Source organism: Chiloscyllium plagiosum, unplaced genomic scaffold, assembly GCF_037043375.1.
Source record: "Chiloscyllium plagiosum isolate Xiang-an unplaced genomic scaffold, Cpla_swu_hap1 HiC_scaffold_14, whole genome shotgun sequence".
Classification (NCBI taxonomy): domain Eukaryota; kingdom Metazoa; phylum Chordata; class Chondrichthyes; order Orectolobiformes; family Hemiscylliidae; genus Chiloscyllium; species Chiloscyllium plagiosum.
In genome coordinates, this window is record NW_028270152.1 from 13,474,281 (window position 1) to 13,495,008 (window position 20,728).

At 39.8% G+C, this 20,728-nt stretch overlaps 1 protein-coding gene across 1 annotated transcript in view; it reads left to right on the top strand.

The window, feature by feature from the left end:
• Nucleotides 1-20,728, top strand: part of arih2 (ariadne homolog 2 (Drosophila)) — a 97,231-nt gene that overhangs the window by 1,640 nt on the left and 74,863 nt on the right. The window contains exon 2 of the mRNA XM_087994081.1: nt 15,232-15,571. Within this exon, the coding sequence (XP_087850207.1) occupies nt 15,338-15,571 (234 nt within the window). The 5' untranslated portion in view covers nt 15,232-15,337. The remainder of the gene's footprint in view (nt 1-15,231; nt 15,572-20,728) is intronic.

Consider the following 20,728-nt stretch of genomic DNA (forward strand, 5'->3'; position numbering starts at 1 on the left):
TTTGGTGATGCATTCTCTTTTTGAGCTGGTTAAATAGCAACAATTTCCTAACACTATCTTTCTCCTTTCCCTGCCTCTATTCACGGCTTAATTGCTGATATAAGGTAATTGGATACATGGAGTCATGCTTGATAGTGGCAGTTTTTTTCATTCTCATTCAGAACAAGAGTCCTAAGTGACTGGAGGCAGAGTTGCCAAGGATGCGTTGAAGGGGTGGAATGTGTTTTGAGATATGACACAACCCAGGAAAGTCCTGGGAGAGGCGATTTGTGGGACGTTAGAGGTCATGGAGAGATTTAAACAAAAGGTTAAGAATTTAAAATATGAGAAATGGGGACACTTGAACCCATGCAGCTGAGCACAAACAGGGTGAAGATTCATTGGCTTGGTGAGATAGGTTAAAGGCTGCAAAGTTTTGAGTATTAGTCATTTACTGCACAGAGGCTATCTGACCCATCAACTGTGTGCTGTCTCTCCATGGAACAATCCAGACAGTCCCATTCCCTTGCTCCATTGTCATTGCTCTGCAAGTTTCCTTCAAATGCCATCCAATTTCTTTTCACCATGATTGATTTCTGCTTCCATAATATCCTGTTCTATTGTAGAAGATTCTGGCTGATAGGGAGAACATTTGATTCTTGAAGTGCCTCGCGCATTTAAGTTATTGAAGTGGTGGATGATACAAAATACTTTGAATTATGCTTCAGGTTGCAAAGGAAATTTGGAGTCTTGTGTGCTTTCCCAGGGTAAAGTGGTTCCAGAACATTAATTTCAGACTGTTTCAAAGTATCATATTCAACTCTGTGTTAACTGTTTTTCTCTTTGTCCTAAGAAGCTACCAGAATTACTGAGTTTTTTGAGTACTTTTTTTTTCAAAACATTTGGGCTATCCTGGATGTAACAATGATAGTTTGTTCTTAAACCTGAGTTTGTATCAGCGACCAGAATAATACCTCTGAGGCAATATTGGCAAATATACTTGGTCTCTTCTCACCAGAATAAAGAATGCAGTGGGTGTCTCTCGGCTATAAATACTGCATAGTGCTATCCAACCAGACCAGTGTGCAGCTTGGGTGGGACTTTACGCTTTTGTATCCTGCTGTTGTTTTTCAGTGCTTGTTCAGTTGGTTTTCTTGATTTTTTTTTTGCCCGCAGTGGTTCAGCTTTTTGTGTTGAGCCTATTGCAACTCTCAGGTTTTTAATCTGTGTCTGTTTCAGAGTTTGGGTTTTCTTCCTTTGTGAAATTTGTTCAATTTGAATTTGCATTGCTGTGTTTGTTGTAAATTATTTGGGCATGACTGACAACTATGTAAACACTGTCAAAAAGGCCATTTGTTTTGCCACCCTGGTGTGCAACCTTGATTGTGGTTGAGATTTCGGTTTCACCTGTTAGTTAATGTGCTAGTTAAATTTTCTTCAGGGTACTGGAGCTGTTGCAATCTTGGATAAACATTGAATAGTTTTGGCCTTTGATTTCTTCTCGGGATATTTGGTTCTGTGAACAGGCTTGAAATCTGAGTACACCAAGTGTTGTGAAGCACGAGATAATTTCTGTTTGGAACATTATCAAGGTCTTTCAGGTGTTTGATTTCTGTGGTTGAGTTGGTGTATTTTATGCACTTCAGCTGTAATAAGTACGCTGTTGGATGTGAGTTGTGTGGCGCAACTATTGGTTAATAAGCACTTGGTTATACTGTAGAACTATTGAAGCTTTGCTAAACCATGCTGATAGTTAAAGAGTCATACAGCATGGAAATGGATCCTTCAGTCCAACCAGTCCACACTGACCATGTTCCCAAATTAAAGTAGTCCCACTTGCCTGCGTTTGGTCTATCTCCTTCTAAATCTTTCCTATTCATGTCCTTATTCTAATATCTTTTACATGTTGTAACTGTACCTGCATCCATCACTTTGTCTGGCAGTTCATTCCACACAGGAACCACTGTGTATTAAAACAAAAAGTTGGAACTCACATCCTTTTTAAAACTTTCTCCTCTCACCTTAAAAATATGCTCCCTTGTTTTGCACTTCCCTACCGCAAGGAAAAGACCCTTGCTAATCACCTTATACCCCTCATGGTTTTATAAATCTCTGTAAGGCCATCCCTCAACCTCCTATGCTCCCAATAAACCTTTGAATAGGATTTCATTCCTTTGTAAAATGCTGAGAGGAGATAGATGTGGAAATTCAGTTTGAAATTAAGCTGTTTCATACTTTATTTGTATTCTATTCCAAAATTAAACATTGATAATTTTTAAAAATTCCATATGATTTTGCTTGACCATTTGTTTTCTCCTCCTCTGGATATAAGAGCCTATTTACAAAAGTGAGAAAGCTGAGGGTTGATCGAATAGAAGTCTTGAACATTGATAGACATAAAAATGTTCTTACTACTATGGAAGACCAAAATTTGCATTCAATAAACAAGGTTAGGTAGATTGGCCATGCTAGGTTGCCCAGTGTCCAGGGATATGTAGGCTAGGTGGATTAGCCATGAGTAATTCAGGGCTCCAGGGATAGATTGGGGGGGGGGGGGGAGGTAGGGGGATACGTCTGGGTGGTATGCTCTGTGGAGGGTCAGTGTGGGTCCAATAGTCAAATGGCCTGCTTGCATACTGTAGGGATTCTATGAAAAATAGGATAATAGTAAATAAATCCAAGAGGGAATTCGGGGGATATTTCCTTTACTCAGGCTCAGCAGTATGTGGAGATTGCTAGCATGTGACATGATGGTGTAATGCATAGATGCTTTTAAGTGGACATTATAAACATAAGGGTGCAAGAGAAATAAAAGGTGGCATGAATAGAAGTGAGAAGAAACTAATTAGAAATGTAAACAGGCCATTTGGACCAAATGGCATGCTCCTTTGGTGAATTCGTGTAATCCGAAATGACATACTCTCCCCTTGTCTAGGTAGATTGTTCCCAGCACATACTTACACTCATATTTGAAAGTAGCTGTTTTGCGATTTTGAGGCCCAACAAGTCCACACTGATCCTTTGAAGAATAACCCACCCGACCCCATTTCCCTCTAACTAATGCACCTAATGATTTACATAACCTGCAAATCATTGTTTACTGCAAGTTCTTACCTGAACCAAGTCATGCTAGCTGAACCTTTTGTTAAACTTAACTCTTTCCCTACCTGCTCATACCTTGTACACTTTCTCAGGGAGAAAAAAATAACGATGTTATTTAGGTGGAGAAAACTGCAGAAAGCTGTCACACAAAAGGAGTTGGGATCTACTTGTGCATGAAACAAAAAGTTAGAATATAGATGCAGCAGGTACACAGCAAGGTTTCACTACAGCTTTTCCCACACTGTAGGGATTCAATTCAATGACTCTTTACTCCAACTATCACAACCTTAAAAATAGATTTTTGCTTTTTTCCCCTATCACTGGTGTCAGACTAACAGGTCTGTAGCTCCCTGTTTTCTCTATCCCTGCTTTCTTAACGGTGTTATATTTCCAATTTGTTCAACTACAGAATTTTGGAAGATAACCATCAACGCATCCACTATCTCAACAGCCACTTTCTCAGCACTCTGAGATGTAGATTATTAGGTACAAGGAGTTTGAGTTTTTATTCTCAGTAATTTGTCTTCTGCTCTTTTTTTACTCTTACTGGATATCTTTCATTTCCTCATTCTCACTAGTCCTTAGGTTGTCCACTATTGCAGGAAGGTTTTTGTGTTTTTCTTTGTATAGATGGACACAGTTTTCTTTTAATATATCCACGATTTCCTTATTCCACATGATATGTTCTCCTTCTGTAATGGACCCTTTTTTAAAAAAGTTAATCTTAATTAATTTTTTTTTACCTATCCATAAGCTTTCAAGGTCCATTTCAAAATTTTTGCTACTTTATATTCTGTTTTCTTTTCATCAATTTCTTGGTTCTCATCTGAATTCAAACCTTTCCTAATTCTCAGGCTTACTACTTTATTGGTAACTTTATTAGGTTCTTCCTTTTGGTCTGATACCGTATCTTCAGTTAGGCGAGAGTGAGGACTGCAGATGCTGGAGATTAGAGTTGAGAGTGTGATTCTGGAAAAGCAGAGCAGATCAGGCAGCATCAAAGGAGCAGGAAAATCGATTTTTCGGGTTAAAGCCCGAAACGTCGATTTTCCTGCTCCTCAGATGCTGCCTGACCTGCTGTGCTTTTCCAGCACCACACTCTCGACTCTAATATCTTCAGCTGTTGACCATACTGGAACACCTTTCCTTCTGTGCGTCTCAGGAATTAAATTAGTTGTGCACCATTTATTAGTTTTTAAAATCTTTATTGTTTGACTACCATTGTCAATGAAGTTTCTCAATTTATTTCAAATTGTGCAATGCAAGTTCTAAAATGGCCCAACTTCGTTGATTCCTCAACATAGTGTTCTAGAAAACGTTAAAAATCACACAACACCAGGTTATAGTCCAACAGGTTTAATTGGAAGCACACTAGCTTTCGGAGCGACGCTCCTTCATCAGGTGATTGTGGAGGGCTCGATCGTAACACAGATTTTATAGCAAAAATTTGCAGTGTGATGTAACTGAAATTATACATTGAAGAATTGATTGTCTGTTAAGCCTTTCATCTGTTAGAATACAGCGATAGTTTCACTTCTTTCATGTGTAAATCACAAAACCCTTTTTTTTAAAGTTGCATTCTCTGGTTAGCTGTTAACAATGGTGATAGCTAGACAATATGTTGAAGGTGTTAACCCCCTGTGTTCTCTGTCTATGACCTGATGTTTAGATTGATTCCAATCTAAAAAGTGAGATAAGAGTTTTACATAAATTCATGCAGTTTTTGAGCTCAGAGTTCTACATAAATGTATGTGGTTTTTGAGCAAAGTGCAATGTAACTCTGAAAGTACCAAAAAAATTCATCACACAAAATATGTGTGTGCATGTGGGTCTTTGTCTGTCTGTGTGTGTGTTTCTGTCTGTCTGGGGTGGGGGTTGTGAGTGTGAGAAAGTGTGTGTGTGTGTGTGTGTGGTGAGTGCAGAGTGTCTTAAGTCTGTGAGGGGGTGCATGTGTGGGAGTCTGTGTGTCTATAAGGGTGTGTGTGGATGTCTGTGTGCGCGTCTATGTGTACCTATGTCCGCGTGTGTGTGTGTGTAGTGCAATGGTGATCAACAGTTTAGTGTACACTCCAGGAATCTGTCCTCCACACATTTAGGTTTGCTAGACTAATTAGGCTTGCCCAGGCTCTATGTAGATTGAAGTCCACCTTGATACTGTATTACCCTTGCTACATGCATGTTTAATTTCCTGATTTATGCAGTGCCTCTCTTTGCCATTACAATTGGGTCACCTTTGTTGCTCCTTTAATGTTACTCAGTTCTGCCTTACTGATTCTACATCTTGATCATCTGATCCTTCTCAGTAATGTACTGATCCCATCCTTTATAACCAATACTTCCTGGCCTCTATTTCTTTTTAGCTATCCTTCCTAGTTGTTGAATCCTCCTTAATATTTACCTTAGACAAGAATAGAAGTTGCTGGAAAAGCTGAGCAGGTCTAGGTTCTTGTGACCAATAATTATTGCTCAGCCTACATTACTAACACAAATGTTTTGATTACTTTCAAATTGCTTTTAAACTGGCAGTTGCATTCCGACGTTACAATTGAGTACCCTTCAAAAATATTTCACTACAAAGGATGCTACAGAAATGCAAGAGGTCTGTTCTTTGCAACAACAAATGCCATCCTGAATTACACTAACATGAGAAAAGGATAAAAAAAATTACCAGAGGAAATAATGAATGTGTTCAAAAGAAATTGAGGGAGAAGGCAGCTTGATGTCTTCTGCGTTCTATCCAGGCTTTGTCCCTTTTCTAGTTTGCAACTTAAAAGGAGGTAAAAGTTACTCTTGTGTTGTTTCCTGCAGCTGTTGGATTATTGGGGTTATTTTAAAATCATGTTATGGCGAAAGTCAGATATCATAGAGCCACAGTATTTTTACTGTATATTGCATATGGATACAGAGCTCCTTGTCATGTGCAATTACTGTATTAAGATGAGTTAATATTTCCTTGCCCATTAACAAGTAAATTGTAAGGTTAAGAACAGGACATCATTATGAAAATGGTAACTGCTGTTCTGGCACTGTATTGGAGTTTAGTCAGAAAAACAATGAGCAATGGTAATGCAGCTAAACTTTAAATCTTAGGATATATTTTAGACTTGAGCTTACTTGCCAGCACCATGTTAATTCCTCTAAATGTTTCCAAGTACAGTATTTGTACATGGAGAGTGTTAAATGAGACCTTTAAATGGAATGTCAATTTTTAAACCATTCAGTGTTAAACTAGCTGAATGTTAACAGTTGCATCTCATCTTTCACGTTCTTGGAAAACATGTTTTCTACCTGAATCATAAGATTGATGTTGAATGAGGGTGTTACTGGCTTGGTGTGTCATCAATGTTTATCCTTGACACCAAAGTAGAAAGGGAGAAATGTTGTTTCTAGTCACTTGCTGGACGTGGGAATTGCTGGCTGGACCAGCATTTATTGCCTATCTCTAGTTGCCCTTTGAGACGGTGATGGTGAGCTACTTCACTCGATGGCTGCAGTCCATGTACTCTCAGTCGGCCCATAATGCCATTAGGGAGGGAATTCCATGATCTTAACACAGTGGCACTGAAGGAACGGTGATATATTTTCAAGTCAGTATGGTGTGTGACTTGGAGAGGAACTTGCAGGTGGTAATATGCTTGTGCATCTGCTGCCCGTGTCATTCTAAGTGAAAATGGCTATGGCTTTGAAAAGTGTATAAGGAAGTACCCTTAGTGAATTTCTGTAGTACAGTTTTTAGTTAGTGTACACTGCAGCAATGAGCGTTGTTGGTGGAGTGACTGTTTGTGGATGTGCTAAACTACTTTGTCCATGGTGTAAAACTTCTGATTGTTATTGGAGGCATATGAGGAATATTCCATCACAATCCTGACTTGTGCTTTGTCGATGAAGGACATGCTTTGGGAGTCAGATGTGAGTTACTTGCTGTGGTATTCCTAGCCTCTGAACTGCTGTGTAGCCACTGTATTTATATGGCTTGTCCAGCTCAGAGTCTGGTTAATGGTAACTCCAACAATATGGATAGTGGGGGATTCAGTAATGATGATACCATTGAATGTCATTGAGTCATACAGCATGACATCAGACCCTTTGGTCCAACCAGTCCATACTGACCATAATCACAAACTTAACTCGTCCCACCTAACAGCACTTGGCCCATATCCTTCCAAACATTTCTTATTCGTGTACTTACCTAAGTGTCTTTTAAATGTTGTAACAGTACACGTCACCATGTTCCTCTAGAAGAAACCTGCCATCACCTTATCTATACTCCTCATGATTTTATAAACCTCTGTAAGGTTACCTCTTAACCTCCTACCTTTTAGTGAAAAATGTCCCACCTTATCCAATCTCTCCCCTTAAACACAAAGTCTCCATTCCTGGTGAGAATATGTATAGGGTATAAGCAGGTAGGGAAAGAGTTAAGTTCCGAGTTTTGTGGGAAAAAGAGGTTCAGCTGAACATGACTCCGATCAGATAAGAACTTGCAGTTAACAATGGGGTGCTGGAGGCAAGGGTAACTGGTTAACAAGCTCATTATGTCGAGCTATTTGACAATATTGGAAGCATTAAGTATATAAGATAAGTTAACCAGGTGAAAAGTATTCATTATGTGAAGCCAGTTAAGGTTAAGAGCATTCATTGTGTAACAGCAGATGGCTTATCCTTACTGTTGATTGTAACGGTCAACCAATCAACATTTATGTTGCCTTATCTGGATGCTTGTCACTGTAAAATGACTATACTCCTGTGTGCCGGACACAGTTCTCTCACTCGATTGCTGTCTATCCTACGGATTCCTCGAATGATAATCAGTTCAGTCGAGAGACGCAGTTTGACAAACAAAGAATCAAGTCCTTGGCGCGATATTGGGGTTCGTGTCCCCTGGGAAGGTGTAATTGAGGTTCGAGTTCTCTGTGTGGTTTTGGGGTTTGAGTCGTGGGGGAGGGGGGGGTGTAATTGAGGTTAGAGTCTTCTGCGCGGTACTGGGTTTGAGTCCCCTGGGTGGGTTAATTTGAGGTTCGAGCTCTCTGTTTGGTTGGGATTTGAGCCCAACAGGTTCAATCAGCTCCTCTGTCATGAGCACGAAAAGTGAAGAAACTAATGACACTGAAGAGGTGTTCGGAACACTTTTTGTCAGTAGCCTTCCTATGAATGTTAAACCATGTGAGCTTTACCTTCTCTTTCGATCATTTAAGGGATATGATGGTTCACTGTTCAAGCTAACATCACAACAGCCAATTGGCTTTGTTACATTTAACAGCAGAGCAGGAGCAGACGCAGGAAAGAATGCTGCGTTCACCTAGCCTGCAGCTGCAACTGCTGCACTGCACACTCAGATGTGCTGGTATCCTCCATCTGAAGCCGTTCTGGAAGGATGGAAGTCTCATCGGCTTTGTGAGGCGCTGAACTGCCCTGATCCAAGAATTCAGATTTCTCTTTGGAGTGGTGTGCAAGGACAGACTGAATTTTGTTTTCTGGTTGGATTTTATGGAAGGGGAGATTTTGGAGAACTGGCTCATTTAAACTCGACTTGTGGCATGGTCACCTAAGGACTGTGTATTTAAGACTTTACTGGTGAATTTTTTTCCACATGGGAGGATTCTTCAAATTCTATTTACTGTAACGGACTAGTAATTTTTGTTGTTATAATCATTGCATGCTCTGTGTCAATAATTTGATTAAATACTAGCTTTCGGAGTCTTACGAAAGCTGGTAGTTCCATCTAGGTAGTTATCATGAAATGATAAAAGGAGAGAATGAGAATGTGAGTAGGGTATAAGCAAGCAGGGAAAGAGCTAAGTTCCGCAACTTGTGAAACAAGTGGTTCAGCTGAGCATGTCTCAGATCAGTGGGCGGCACGGTGGCACAGTGGTTAGCACTGCTGCCTCGCAGCGCCAGAGACCCGGGTTCAATTCCTGCCTCAGGCGACTGACTGTGTGGAGTTTGCACGTTCTCCCCGTGTCTGCGTGGGTTTCCTCCGGGTGCTCCGGTTTCCTCCCACGGTCCAAAGATGTGCAGGCCATGCTAAATTGCCCATAGTGTTAGGTAAGGGGTAAATGTAGGGGTATGGGTGGGTTATGCTTCGGCGGGTCGGTGTGGACTTGTTGGGCCGAATGGCCTGTTTCCACACTGTAAAGTCATCTAATCTAATCTAATCTAATCTAATCAGATGATTCAGTATGTAATGTTAGTTAACCAGGTGAAAAATATTCATTATGTGAAGCCAGTTAAGGAAAATCAATGTGTGTTGCCTTATCAGGATGCTCCTCCCTGTAAATGACTGTATAATTCGTTAAGAAACTGCTGTTCCAGAGAACTCATGTCTGTGTGCACATGGACGGTCATTCTCTCGCCTTCCAGGGCCCGGAATAAAGATGAAGGAGGTGAAACTGCTGTATCTCCAAGCGTTTTGCTCTGACTGAGGGGTGGGAAGCAGGACAACACTGGCAACATGCTGGTAAATCTCTTCTGAACCGTCTCCACCTTAATAATATCCTTCCTGTAACAGGACCACCAGAACTGTATATAGTACTTCAAAAGTGGTCTCACTAACATCTTGTACAGCTGCAACATGATGCCCTGATTCTATCCTCAAAGGCCTGAGCAATTAAGGCAAGCATGCTAAATGCCATCTTATCCACCCTATCTACAGTGCAAACTTCAAATAATTTATGGACCTGAACCCCTCTATTTTCTACAGCACAACGCAAGGCCCTAATTTTAATTGTAAAAGTCCTGCTCTTGTAATTTTTACCAAAAAGCAGCACCTCTCATTTATCCAAATTAAACTCTGTATGTCACTCTTCACCCAACTGATCAAGATCTCTTTGTAATCTTAGGTAACCTTCTTCACTGTCTGCTATACCACCAGTTTTGGTGTCAAACTTGCTAACTGTGTCTTCTATATTCTCATCTAAATAATTTGTATAAATGAAAACAAAAATGGGCCCAGCACCGATCCCTGTGGAACACCGCTGGTCACAGGCCTCAAGTTAGATTGACCATCTCCATTCAGGAAGATGGCATTGTTTGGCATTTGTGTGGCATGACAGTTAACCTTTCAGCCCAAGGTTGTCCAGGTTTTGTTGCATTTGGACATGGACTGCTTCAGTATCTGAGGAGTCCTGAATGGTGCTGAACGTTTCCTCATCATGAGTGAGCATTTCCGCTTCTTTCCTTTATGATGGATCTTGTACATGGACCTAAACAGTGAGAATCGGGGTAGTTATGAATGACCACCTGTGCCTGCCATATGTTAGGTTCCTTCTGTTGATACCTGTATTCACTGGTATTAGGATGTGTTTTTTAGACAATATTACTAGTACAGGAACATAACATTTGCTCCATGAGGTTTACGTACATGCTGTATCTGAGCATCCTACTCCTGATCTTCTGGTTTTATTCTTCCTTTTATTCATCTGTTACTCCTTCCTCCTCTTAAAAGAAGGTATGCTATTCCCCTCAACTAATTCTTGTGGTCAGAACATGGAACTCATTATGTCTGGGTAAAGCAGTTTCTCCTGCATTCCCTATTGGATATAAATGCGACCGCTAGTTCAGATATCGTCTGTTCTCCATATCCCCTATCAAGCCCTGTGGAGGATATCTTATAAGATTTTCAGTCTTTCCTTTTCTGGAGAAGTACACACCAAATTGTAAAATCTTCCTTTTGGACCCATTTGCAATTTTTATTGCTCCTGAAATCACGTGATTGTTGCAGTGAGCTTTCACCACCTAAAGTTCGATTCAACCCGAACCAATTAGATGGATGGAAGTCTCTTCTCTTCATCAAGATTCTGCAGAGACTTTAGGCTTTCTCACTCTGGTTGCTCGCAGGTGTTGAGCCACGGCATAAAATCAAAACGACTTTATCTTCCAGTACAGCTGGTTCTTTGCGGTGTGAGCTACTGGGAAGAATTTGGAAATATAGTAAACTGATACCCTGGTGTAGGCATGCATCTGTAAGGTTGGAGTTAAAGTAGAGATGGCTTGTGCCTTTCTGGTATGGGTGTGTGTAGGGGAGTTATGTTCAACAGCTGACAATGTTACTCTTGGGTGAGTCATAGAGGTGTACAGCACAGAAACGGACCCTTTGGTCCAACTTGTCCATGCCAACCAGACATCTAGTATTGCATCGTTGTGAGTACAGATGTGGAAACGACAGTGCAGCTGAACCCAACAACCTTCAATGTTTTTGCAAACTGTTTAATTTCAGCTTAGGTAAAATTGAGTACTGTCTGTAGGAGGGAGACAATTGAAACTTAATTGTGAAATGAAAACTGTCAAAATTAAACTATTTTTGCTTTGAGGTTTGGTTATAAGAGGCTGTCTTTTTTGGCATTTGAGCATATCCATGCTCTTACCTTGTTCTAACACACCCAGAGAGACCATGTGTAGTTTGTCATCAATGTGCTCCCAATGTCCTTGACACCAGAACAGTTCCAGAATTTGGCTTTGTTCCAAAGTCTTTGCCAGAGCAAAGCCAAAAAAACCAGGAATGTAAAAGCTTTTACCCTGCTGTCTTTCTGCCTATGATATAATGTGGTCAACGAGCTTATTCTTAATCAAATTAAACTGTTTTTAGAAGCAACTTTTTCAGACAAGTGTATTAAACATGTAGAGGTCCTCCGTCTGTATGCACCCTTCAATGCAGTATTATTTCGACATGTTTTACATCAAAGTTTTAATTTGGTATAAATTCTATACTATCAGCCATATATTGAAATAAATCTGAGTAGGGCAGGAGTGCTTACTACTGCAGATGTGCATAAATTTTACACAGCCACCATTAACCTGCACATAAATTTCTGTTAGTGCAAGACTATGATAAGCAATATCATAATTTAGGTGTTTAATTTGCAAGTGCCTGTCTTTTTAGAGTTTCCCATAGTGTTCTCAAACTTTTTTTATTTAACTGTGAAATAATTTAATCCAAGTGATTCTACATGGTTTGTTAGGGTATTTAACCAAAATCAGCCCTTGATTGATGACTTCCTCTTGTGATAAAGAACACAGAACATCTATCTGATTTTATTTGTCCTTATCTCCACTTAATGAAGAGGTGATCAGTCCAATTGTTGAACATCAACCTACTCTGCCAGAAGATCAGTTAACTCTGCATCTATTATGGCAAAGCATGAAAACTTTGTTGTTATGATCCCAGCTGATGGTATCACTAGACAAGTTAGATCCCAGAATGAAATCCAGCTTCAGTCAACCACTGAAATGCAGGTATGAGCTTAAAGTTTCTTGAGCAATAGAAGTTTATTGCACACAAGAAATAAAAAACATGCTATTTAAATATACACCTTTTTTTTGCTGTATTTTAAGATTTGTCTAGCTAAGTTTTCAACCTACCTCCCAACACCTTCACTTAGATTCAAATACATTGACTGATTTTCTGTAGTTTCTGTCTTGTGAACTGAGTCTTGACATGAATATTCACAGAACTGAGAGCTTAAGCTTCCTAGACTTTCCATGACCAGATTTCTAATCAAACACTTGTAGTTTGGAAGCTTCACAAATTAATCTGAAATGATTGTGCCCTACGTGTGAGGAGAGGAAACTAAATTTGCTTATGAACAGATATTTAAACACTGGGGTTTCTCACACCAGTTGATCCTTGATTATTCTGAACTGGAAAAATGTCAGTGACCTTCAAAGTTTCCCCACCTATTATAAAATAAACATCTTTTCCATTAACACTCTTGGGGGTTCCTGATATGAAATAGTGGATTAGAGCAAGTAATGCATTAAATTTTAAAGTGTTAATAAGCCAGAATTAAATCATTGAATGTTTTAACACATGTGTTACACCAAGGTTGCATTATTTGTCATGAATGCTGACCATAATTGATTGTAATGTATTTAACTACACAGGCCATTGGCCCAACAGGTCTCTGTTGGTGTTCATGTTCCACAAGAGCTGCTTGCCTTGCCAGCACATTACAGTGGAACCTTGTATCCTTTCTCACTCCATTATGTTCTTAGCAAGCTTCTCCTTAAAGCATCTGTGTGGTTTACGGCTACTGTATGCAAGAGAGAATTTGAATTTGAATGCATTATCACATCTTCTCGATGTGCTGAAGTATTTTACTCTCAAATTATTTTTGGAAGTTACAGTGGGGAAAAAAATGTAGCAGTTAACTTTGCACATAACAAATGAATGACAAATATTGGCCAAGAAATCAGAACACTCCACTCTTTGATTAATATCATGTGACTATGAGGGTCTACCTGATCAACCAGATAAAGCTTTAAGTCAGAGTAACACTTGCACCATCAGCACTGTACTGATGTGTCCTACAGAGCACATGCTGAGCTAAACTTAACTTGTGACCTCTCACTTTAGGGGTTTGAGTTAATTAATAATCCAAATGTAACCACCACGTTATAGGAATTATGTGATTGCGTGAGAGATGATGCAGAGGAGATTTACCAGGATGCTGTCTGGGCCTTATTTTGATTCATTCACTGCATGTTGACATTGCTGGCTTGGCCAACATTTATTGCCCATATCTAATTTCCCAGATAAGAATCAGCCGCATTGTTGAGAGCCTGGATGCACAGGGAGGCCAGGCCGGGTAAGAATAGCAGGTTCTTTCCCTAAAGGACATTAGTGCACCAGATGGGTCTTTGTGACAATTCGAAATTGTTTCCTGGTCATTACTAGACTCTTAATTCCAGAGTTTTATCAAATTCAAATTGTACCATCTGCCATTGGGATTCGTACTTTGTCCCCAGAATGTTTTGTGCATTTCTGGATTAGTAGTTTGGTGATACAAAGTTAAAAATCACATAACACCAGGTTATAGTCCAACAGGTTTAATTGGAAGCACACTAGTTTTCGGAGCGACGCTCCTTCATCAGGTGATAGTGGAGGGCTCAATCCTAACACAGAATTTATAGCAAAAATTTACAGTGTGATGTAACTGAAATTATACATTGAAAAATTGATTGTTAAGCCTTTCATCTGTTAGAATACAGCGATAGTTTCACTTCTTTCATGTGTAAATCACAAAACCTTTTTTATATAAAAACTTGCATGCTAATAATGGTAATAGCTAGACAATATGTTGAAGGTGTTGGCCCCCTGTGTTCTCTGTCTATGCCATGATTAGATTGATTCTAATCTAAAAAGTGAGATAACGGAGTTCTACATGCATGCAGTTTTTGAGCTCAGAGTTCTACATGAATGCATGCAGTTTTTGAGCAAAGTACAATGTAACCCTGCAAGTACAAATTCACCCCACAAAATATATGTGTGCATATGGGTCTTTGTCTGTCTGTGTGTGTGTGTGTCTGTCTGGGTTGGGGGTTGAGAGTGTGAGAAAGTGTGTGTGTGTGTAGTGAGTGCAGAGTGTCTTACGTTTGTGAGGGTGTGTGCGTGCGTCTGTGTGTGTGGGAGTGTGTGTGTGTGTGTATGTAGGAGTATCTACGTGTGTGTATAGTGCAATGGTGGTCACCTGTAATGTGACATGAACCAAAGATCCCGGTTGAGGCCCTCCCTATGGATTCATGTAGAACTCTGAGCTCAAAAACTGCATTAATTTATGTAAAACTCCGTTATCTCACCATTCGAGAGGAGTCAATATCCATGGGGAATGGATTAAGGTTAGAGGTAGAAGGCTGAGAATAGAGTTGAGAAATTTATTTCATCCAGAGGCTGATGGCAGTCTGGAACTCACTGCCTGAAATGGTGATTGTGCTAAAATGTCTGGTAACATTAAAGCAGGTGTTTAGATATTTATTTGTGTTGCCTTAGTCTCCAGGGCTATGGTCCAAGGACTGGAAAGTGGGATCACTGAAATGACATCTTTGTTCATTTTTGGTGTAAATCAGATGGTCTGCCTTGTGTCCTGTAAATGTCTGAATCTATAATAAAAAAAAAGTAGAAATTTATGATCCTTCAAAATGAATATCTTCCACAGCTGTTGTCCTTGTTGACCTATGGTATGTACTTACTTTTGTAACTGTATCTAATCCTTTGGATTAGCAAATTGGTAGATTGAAAAGGGTTAGATATGATCTGTGAAACCATATCACAGGACGGAGCCATATTTATAAGAGGTGAAGGAAGTTTGAGTTACTGCTTTGTTATTAGTAATTTGCATTATTTACTAATTTTGACAGTTTTGATCTTTCTTCTAGTAATCCAAAAAACAGATGAAGAGTGGAAGTGACCACTGACTTTGCAAACAGTACTACATTTTGTTGGGTTTGGTCAAGTTTGTGGTGAATTCTTGCAGCTGTGACTATGTCGGTGGATATGAATAGCCAGAGTTCTGACAGTAATGATGACTATAATGGAGACTCTGAGGAAGAAGACCAGGGTGATATGAGTACCTATTACGAAGGAGTAGAGTGCGATGTGGAGCAGCAAGGTGCAGATGCCTTTGATCCAGAGGAATATCAGTTCACATGTCTGTCATACAAGGAGTCAGAGAATGTGTTAAATGAACAAGTCGATATCATGGCAGATGCTCTTAAGGTAAGACTTTGCAAGATATTTTGGGCCATTTTTTGACACCTGCACGTTTGACCATTTTCCAAATGCTGGGTGTCGACTTTGAAAGCGCAGAAGAACTTAAGCAAAACTCATTACAGGAACCTATTCTAATTTGAATTTGTGCAAATATAATTCCAAGCTTCTTCTATTCTTTGTAAATTTTCTTCCTTTCACGAACTCATGGTGTGGTTTAATTGTTTGGGTGGCAGCAGCCCAACTAACACTTACTTACATGTGGACCTGCATCAATGATTGTAGGTGATGACACATTGTCCAAGTTAATGTCTGCCCTTGGGAATGGCAACACATGCTTACTTTACAGAAGCTGTCTTTGGAAGATAGCAGTGGGAATGCTTGCAGTGCAACTACTTTGAACTCTCCTTATATCCCTTAGTGTCCTGCAGTATGAATGAAAGTCACTCAGCCCAATATGCCTATGCCAGTCCTTTAAAAGAGTTCCCTGTTAGTCCCACACCTTACTCTTTCTCTGTAGTTAAGTAATTTCTTCCTTTCAAATATAAATTCACTTCTCTTTTGAAAGTTCGTGTTGTTGGCTTGCTCCTGACATTGTGAGCAGACAATGATGCAAGTCCCACTAAGTGGAGTTGACCTATTCCGGGTTGCACGTCTGTTGTAGCTAGATATTGGACATAAGCAGATTACCAGGTAATAATGAATGTTGACAATTTCATCTTTAGTATAATAGCAAACTTGGACCATTATGATCACTAACGTTGTTAAGGTTCTGTTTAATTGTACACTAGTTATGATATGTTTTTGGGAAGAGAGTTCAAAATGGTTTCTTAAGGATGTTTTGATATTCTGCATAGGAAAATCCCAATACAACCGTTCAAAAGCTGGTGGAATTGAAGCTTGTACAACAAAGAATATAACCTTAGTCAGGCCTTGTTGATACCCATGTTTTTCTTTTCAATAGAACTCTGTCCTATTCAATTCCTGGAAACATTGAGCTCTCCTTGAAGTTAAGGAGCACCACAGGATGAATTCAGTTTGGATGTTATTTTTGTCATTTGATTGTACATGATTATATCCTGTTGTAGGTTTCTTCACAACAGGCAGTACCAAATATTGGTGTCAATTCCAGGACTGTGGTGATTGAATAAGCTAAATTCTGGAAATCTAGTTTAGTATCATTATTTTCTGTAAGGTGTTCATGCCTCTTGCTTTGCTCCACTCCCTCCATATGGGCCTAAAGAAAGGGTCACTGGACCAGAAACATTAACTTTTGTCTGCACAGATGCTGCCAGATCTGCTGTGTTTTTCCAACCATTTCCCTTTTTGTTTCTGATTCTAAGTATCCGCAGTTCTTTGTTTTCTCTTCTTATGAGTAAAGATCTTTACTGAGAAACCATAGCTCGAATGTCATGCTTCATTCAGACTCTAGCTCCCTTTATTTTGTTGTTAGCCTTGGATGCCTTAATTCCTCAGCCCCAATAACCCTTGGATTTTGCTGATAATTTACATCCTCCACACAGTTGGTCCTTTTGGTGAGAACTGTAAGTCCATGAGCCAGTTGACCATTCCTGATCCTCTTCCATGACTGCAGAACCCTGGACCAAGATCACTATGATTTGGCTGAAACACCTGGAATTCCAAAAAGCCTAGTCCATCTGACATTGATTGTAAATCTGAGAAAGACTGACCAATCCTGATCCATCTGACTACAGGTGCTTCAATTTTGGCCTCTTTATTTACTATTTATATCAAATATTTCATGACCACATTGTCTTTCTCAGAATGTCTGAGAGACAATGCTACTTGATGTGTTTTACAAATAGGTAAAAACAAGGACTGCAGATGCTGGAAACCAGATTAGAGTGGTGCTGGAAAAGCACAGCATCCAAGGAGCAGGAAAATCGATGTTTTGGGTAAAAGCCCTTCATCAGGAATGATGAAAAGGCTTTTGCCCGAAACGTCAATTTTCCTGCTCCTCGGATGCTGCCTGACCTGCTGTATTTTACAAATAGTCCAATAATTTATTCGCATTCAAACAATGTGACCCTTTACCACGGCGAAAGCAGTCCAGACAACATGATCAGTTCACAATGGTTCTAAACATTTCTGCTGTTTGGAGATGGCACAACAACAGCACCCAGGCGGACAAAGGTTTGAATTATCCATTTCCTTTCTCAATGGGAATTTGTTATAGTAACACTGGCCAGGTTCCAATCCTATTCTATTAGATGATCAATCCCTGCATTGCGTCAGGTAATGGTATTTTCTTGCACCAGTGTTCCATGATAGCAGTCAGACAATGTTCAAACCCTTTTGCTGAGCCACTGATTTTTATTTGCAACAATTTGCATGGGTTTTAAGATTGTTTTTCATATTCATAAAGTCCATTTGAAGGGATTCCGCTCCTACATCTTGGGATTGCACTGTTCAATTTCCTTGCTGGCTTTCTCTGTAGCAAAAATAGTTTATGGAACGGTTTGTTTATTTTGATCACAAATGATTCATTAAAACATTTCAATTCTTCCCCGATTTCCTTCGCTTTTCAAGTTATTAGTAGAGGGATCGACTTTCGGAATCTGAGGTCATGCTGCAGCTGTACAAATCTCTGATGCAGCTGCTTATAGGAAGGATATGGAAGCTTTGGAAAGGGTTCAGAGGAGATTTATTAGGATGTTGCCTGGTATGGAGGGAGGGTCTTATGAGGAAATGTTGAGGGACTAGAGGCTGTTTTCGTTAGTGAAGAAGGTTGAGAGGTGACTTAATTGAGACATGTAAGATAATGAGAGGGTTAGATCGACTGGACAGTCAGAGCCTTTTTCCGAGGATGGCAATGGCTAGCACAAGGGGGCATAGCTTCAAATTGAGGAGTGATAGATATAGGACAGATGTCAGAGGTAGTTTCTCTACTCAAAAAGTAGTAGGGCATCTAATGCACTGCCTGAAGTTGTAGACTCGCCAACTTTACCAGCATTTAAATGGTCATTGCATAGGTATATGGACAAGAATGGAATAGTGTCGGTTAGATGGGCTTCAGATTGGTTTCACAGGCGACGCAACGTTGAGGGCCGAAGGGCCTGTACTGCACTGTAATGTGTGTTCTATGTTGACCTTTAAATAGCTACTGTATATTGAACATGAGGGACAGGAGTAGTGATGATCCATTCAGTTACTCAAACCTGCTCGCCATGGTTAACCAGGCAAGTTAAGGATAACAATGTGCCACAGATGATTGGCAAACCAGACGATTAAGGAAGTTTTAAAACCCAACAAAGAAGACCCAAAAAAAAAGAAGAAAACAAACTTTGGGGGTGAGTTTCCAAGTATTATCAAGATGAACAGCAAACATGTCTTTAAATAAAAAGCAAGGGAGAAGCCACAGTGAACATAGGATGGAGTATAATAATGAGGAATCAGGAAATGATGGAGGAGTTGAATGAATACTTTGCATCTATCTTCACAGTTGAAGACTCCATTAATAGTCCAAAATTATGAAATATTCAAGGGTCAAAAGTAGTTGGAATCATACAGCAAACAAAAGTGAGTAATCCCATAGTCTTTCACCATCTTATCCATCTGTGCTGACACCTTCAGGTATTTATGGGCTTGTACGCCAAGGTTACTTTATTCCTCCTATTCCCTAGGGACTTAACATTCATTTTGTATATCCATCCTTTATTCGATCTCCCAAAATTCAGCACCTCCCACTTATCATGATTAAATCCCATTGCCATTGTTTTGTCTGATTTGCCATTTGATCAATATCAAACTGGAGCATGACACCATCCTCCTCACTATCAATAGCACCACTAATTCTTGTCATTTGTAAACTTACTAATTATACTTTCCACATTCGCCTCCAAGTTATTAATATACGTAACAAACAGCAAGGGTCCCAGCATAAATCCCTTGGTACACCACTCATCACAGGCTTCCAATCTCAAAATTAGCCTTCCGCCATCATCCTTTGCCTCCTGTTTGCAAGCTAATTCTGGATCCAGTTTGCGAACTTGCCTTGGGTCCCACATGCTCTTAATGTTTGGAGCAACCTTCCATGTGGGACTCTTGTCTCAGGCCTTATTGAAGTCCATTTGAGTCACGTCAACTGCATCAATATGTTCAGTCACCTTTTCAAAACAAAAATCTCAATTAAATTAGCCAGACAGGATCTACCTCCAGTAAATTCATGATCAATCTCTGCCTTTCCAGGTGTTGATTAATCCAATCCCTCAGAAATTTTTCCAACAGCTTCCTTACCACTGACATCAAACTAACTGGTCTATACCTGCTGCCCTTCTTGAACAAAGGAACCTCGTTAGTCATTCTTCAACCATCTCGCACTTCTTCTGTGGCCAGTGAAGTCTTAAATATTTCTGCCAGTGCTCCAGCAATCTTCTCCCTTGTGTCCAATACTAATCTGGGATATATCTCTTCAGGCCCAGGGAATTTTATGCACCTTTATGCTTGCTATAACAAAAAAGTCTAATCTCCCCTCCTTAGTAATTTTAACATGTTCTAGAGCTTCACCATCCCAACTGTAAGGAGTAAAGGAAATCAATACAATCATTAGACAATGGTGATGGGGATAAAATAGGTGAACACTGAGGTTACCAACTATCTGGCTCAGCCTTGGACTGTGACAAGGAAAGCTATTATCATTGTTTGGGGAACAGAGTTTAGTCATGGACTGGAGACAGTGACTTTGATCTTCCCCATCTTTTCTTGGAGGAATTTTCTGATGTTGGATAAGAAGTCGGGGTGTTGAGAAAGAATTCTAAGGTGAAGCTGGCTGTTGTAAGCGTACATGTGGAGCTGGATATGAATTTGATTGATGTCTTAAGTGGCAGCATCGAAGTGATAAACAGGAAGGTCTAAGGTTAGATCATTGATATCAGAAGTGTCATTGTGGAAAAAGAAGTATAGGAGCACAGAATTATAATTGTCAGAATGACAAAACTGCTGAAATACTCTCTCTGCACTAACATGAATTATGCAGCAAATTTTCTTTGCAAATTCCCATGCAGCATCTCGACTTAAATCTCTGAAATGGGACCAATATCCAAAAATGGTTGGAAAACTCTTTTATCAATTAACAAAATCACTTTGCATTGTGATGCTGGCATATGTGGATTTTAAAAAAACCCAGATCCCTGAATCACAAATTAG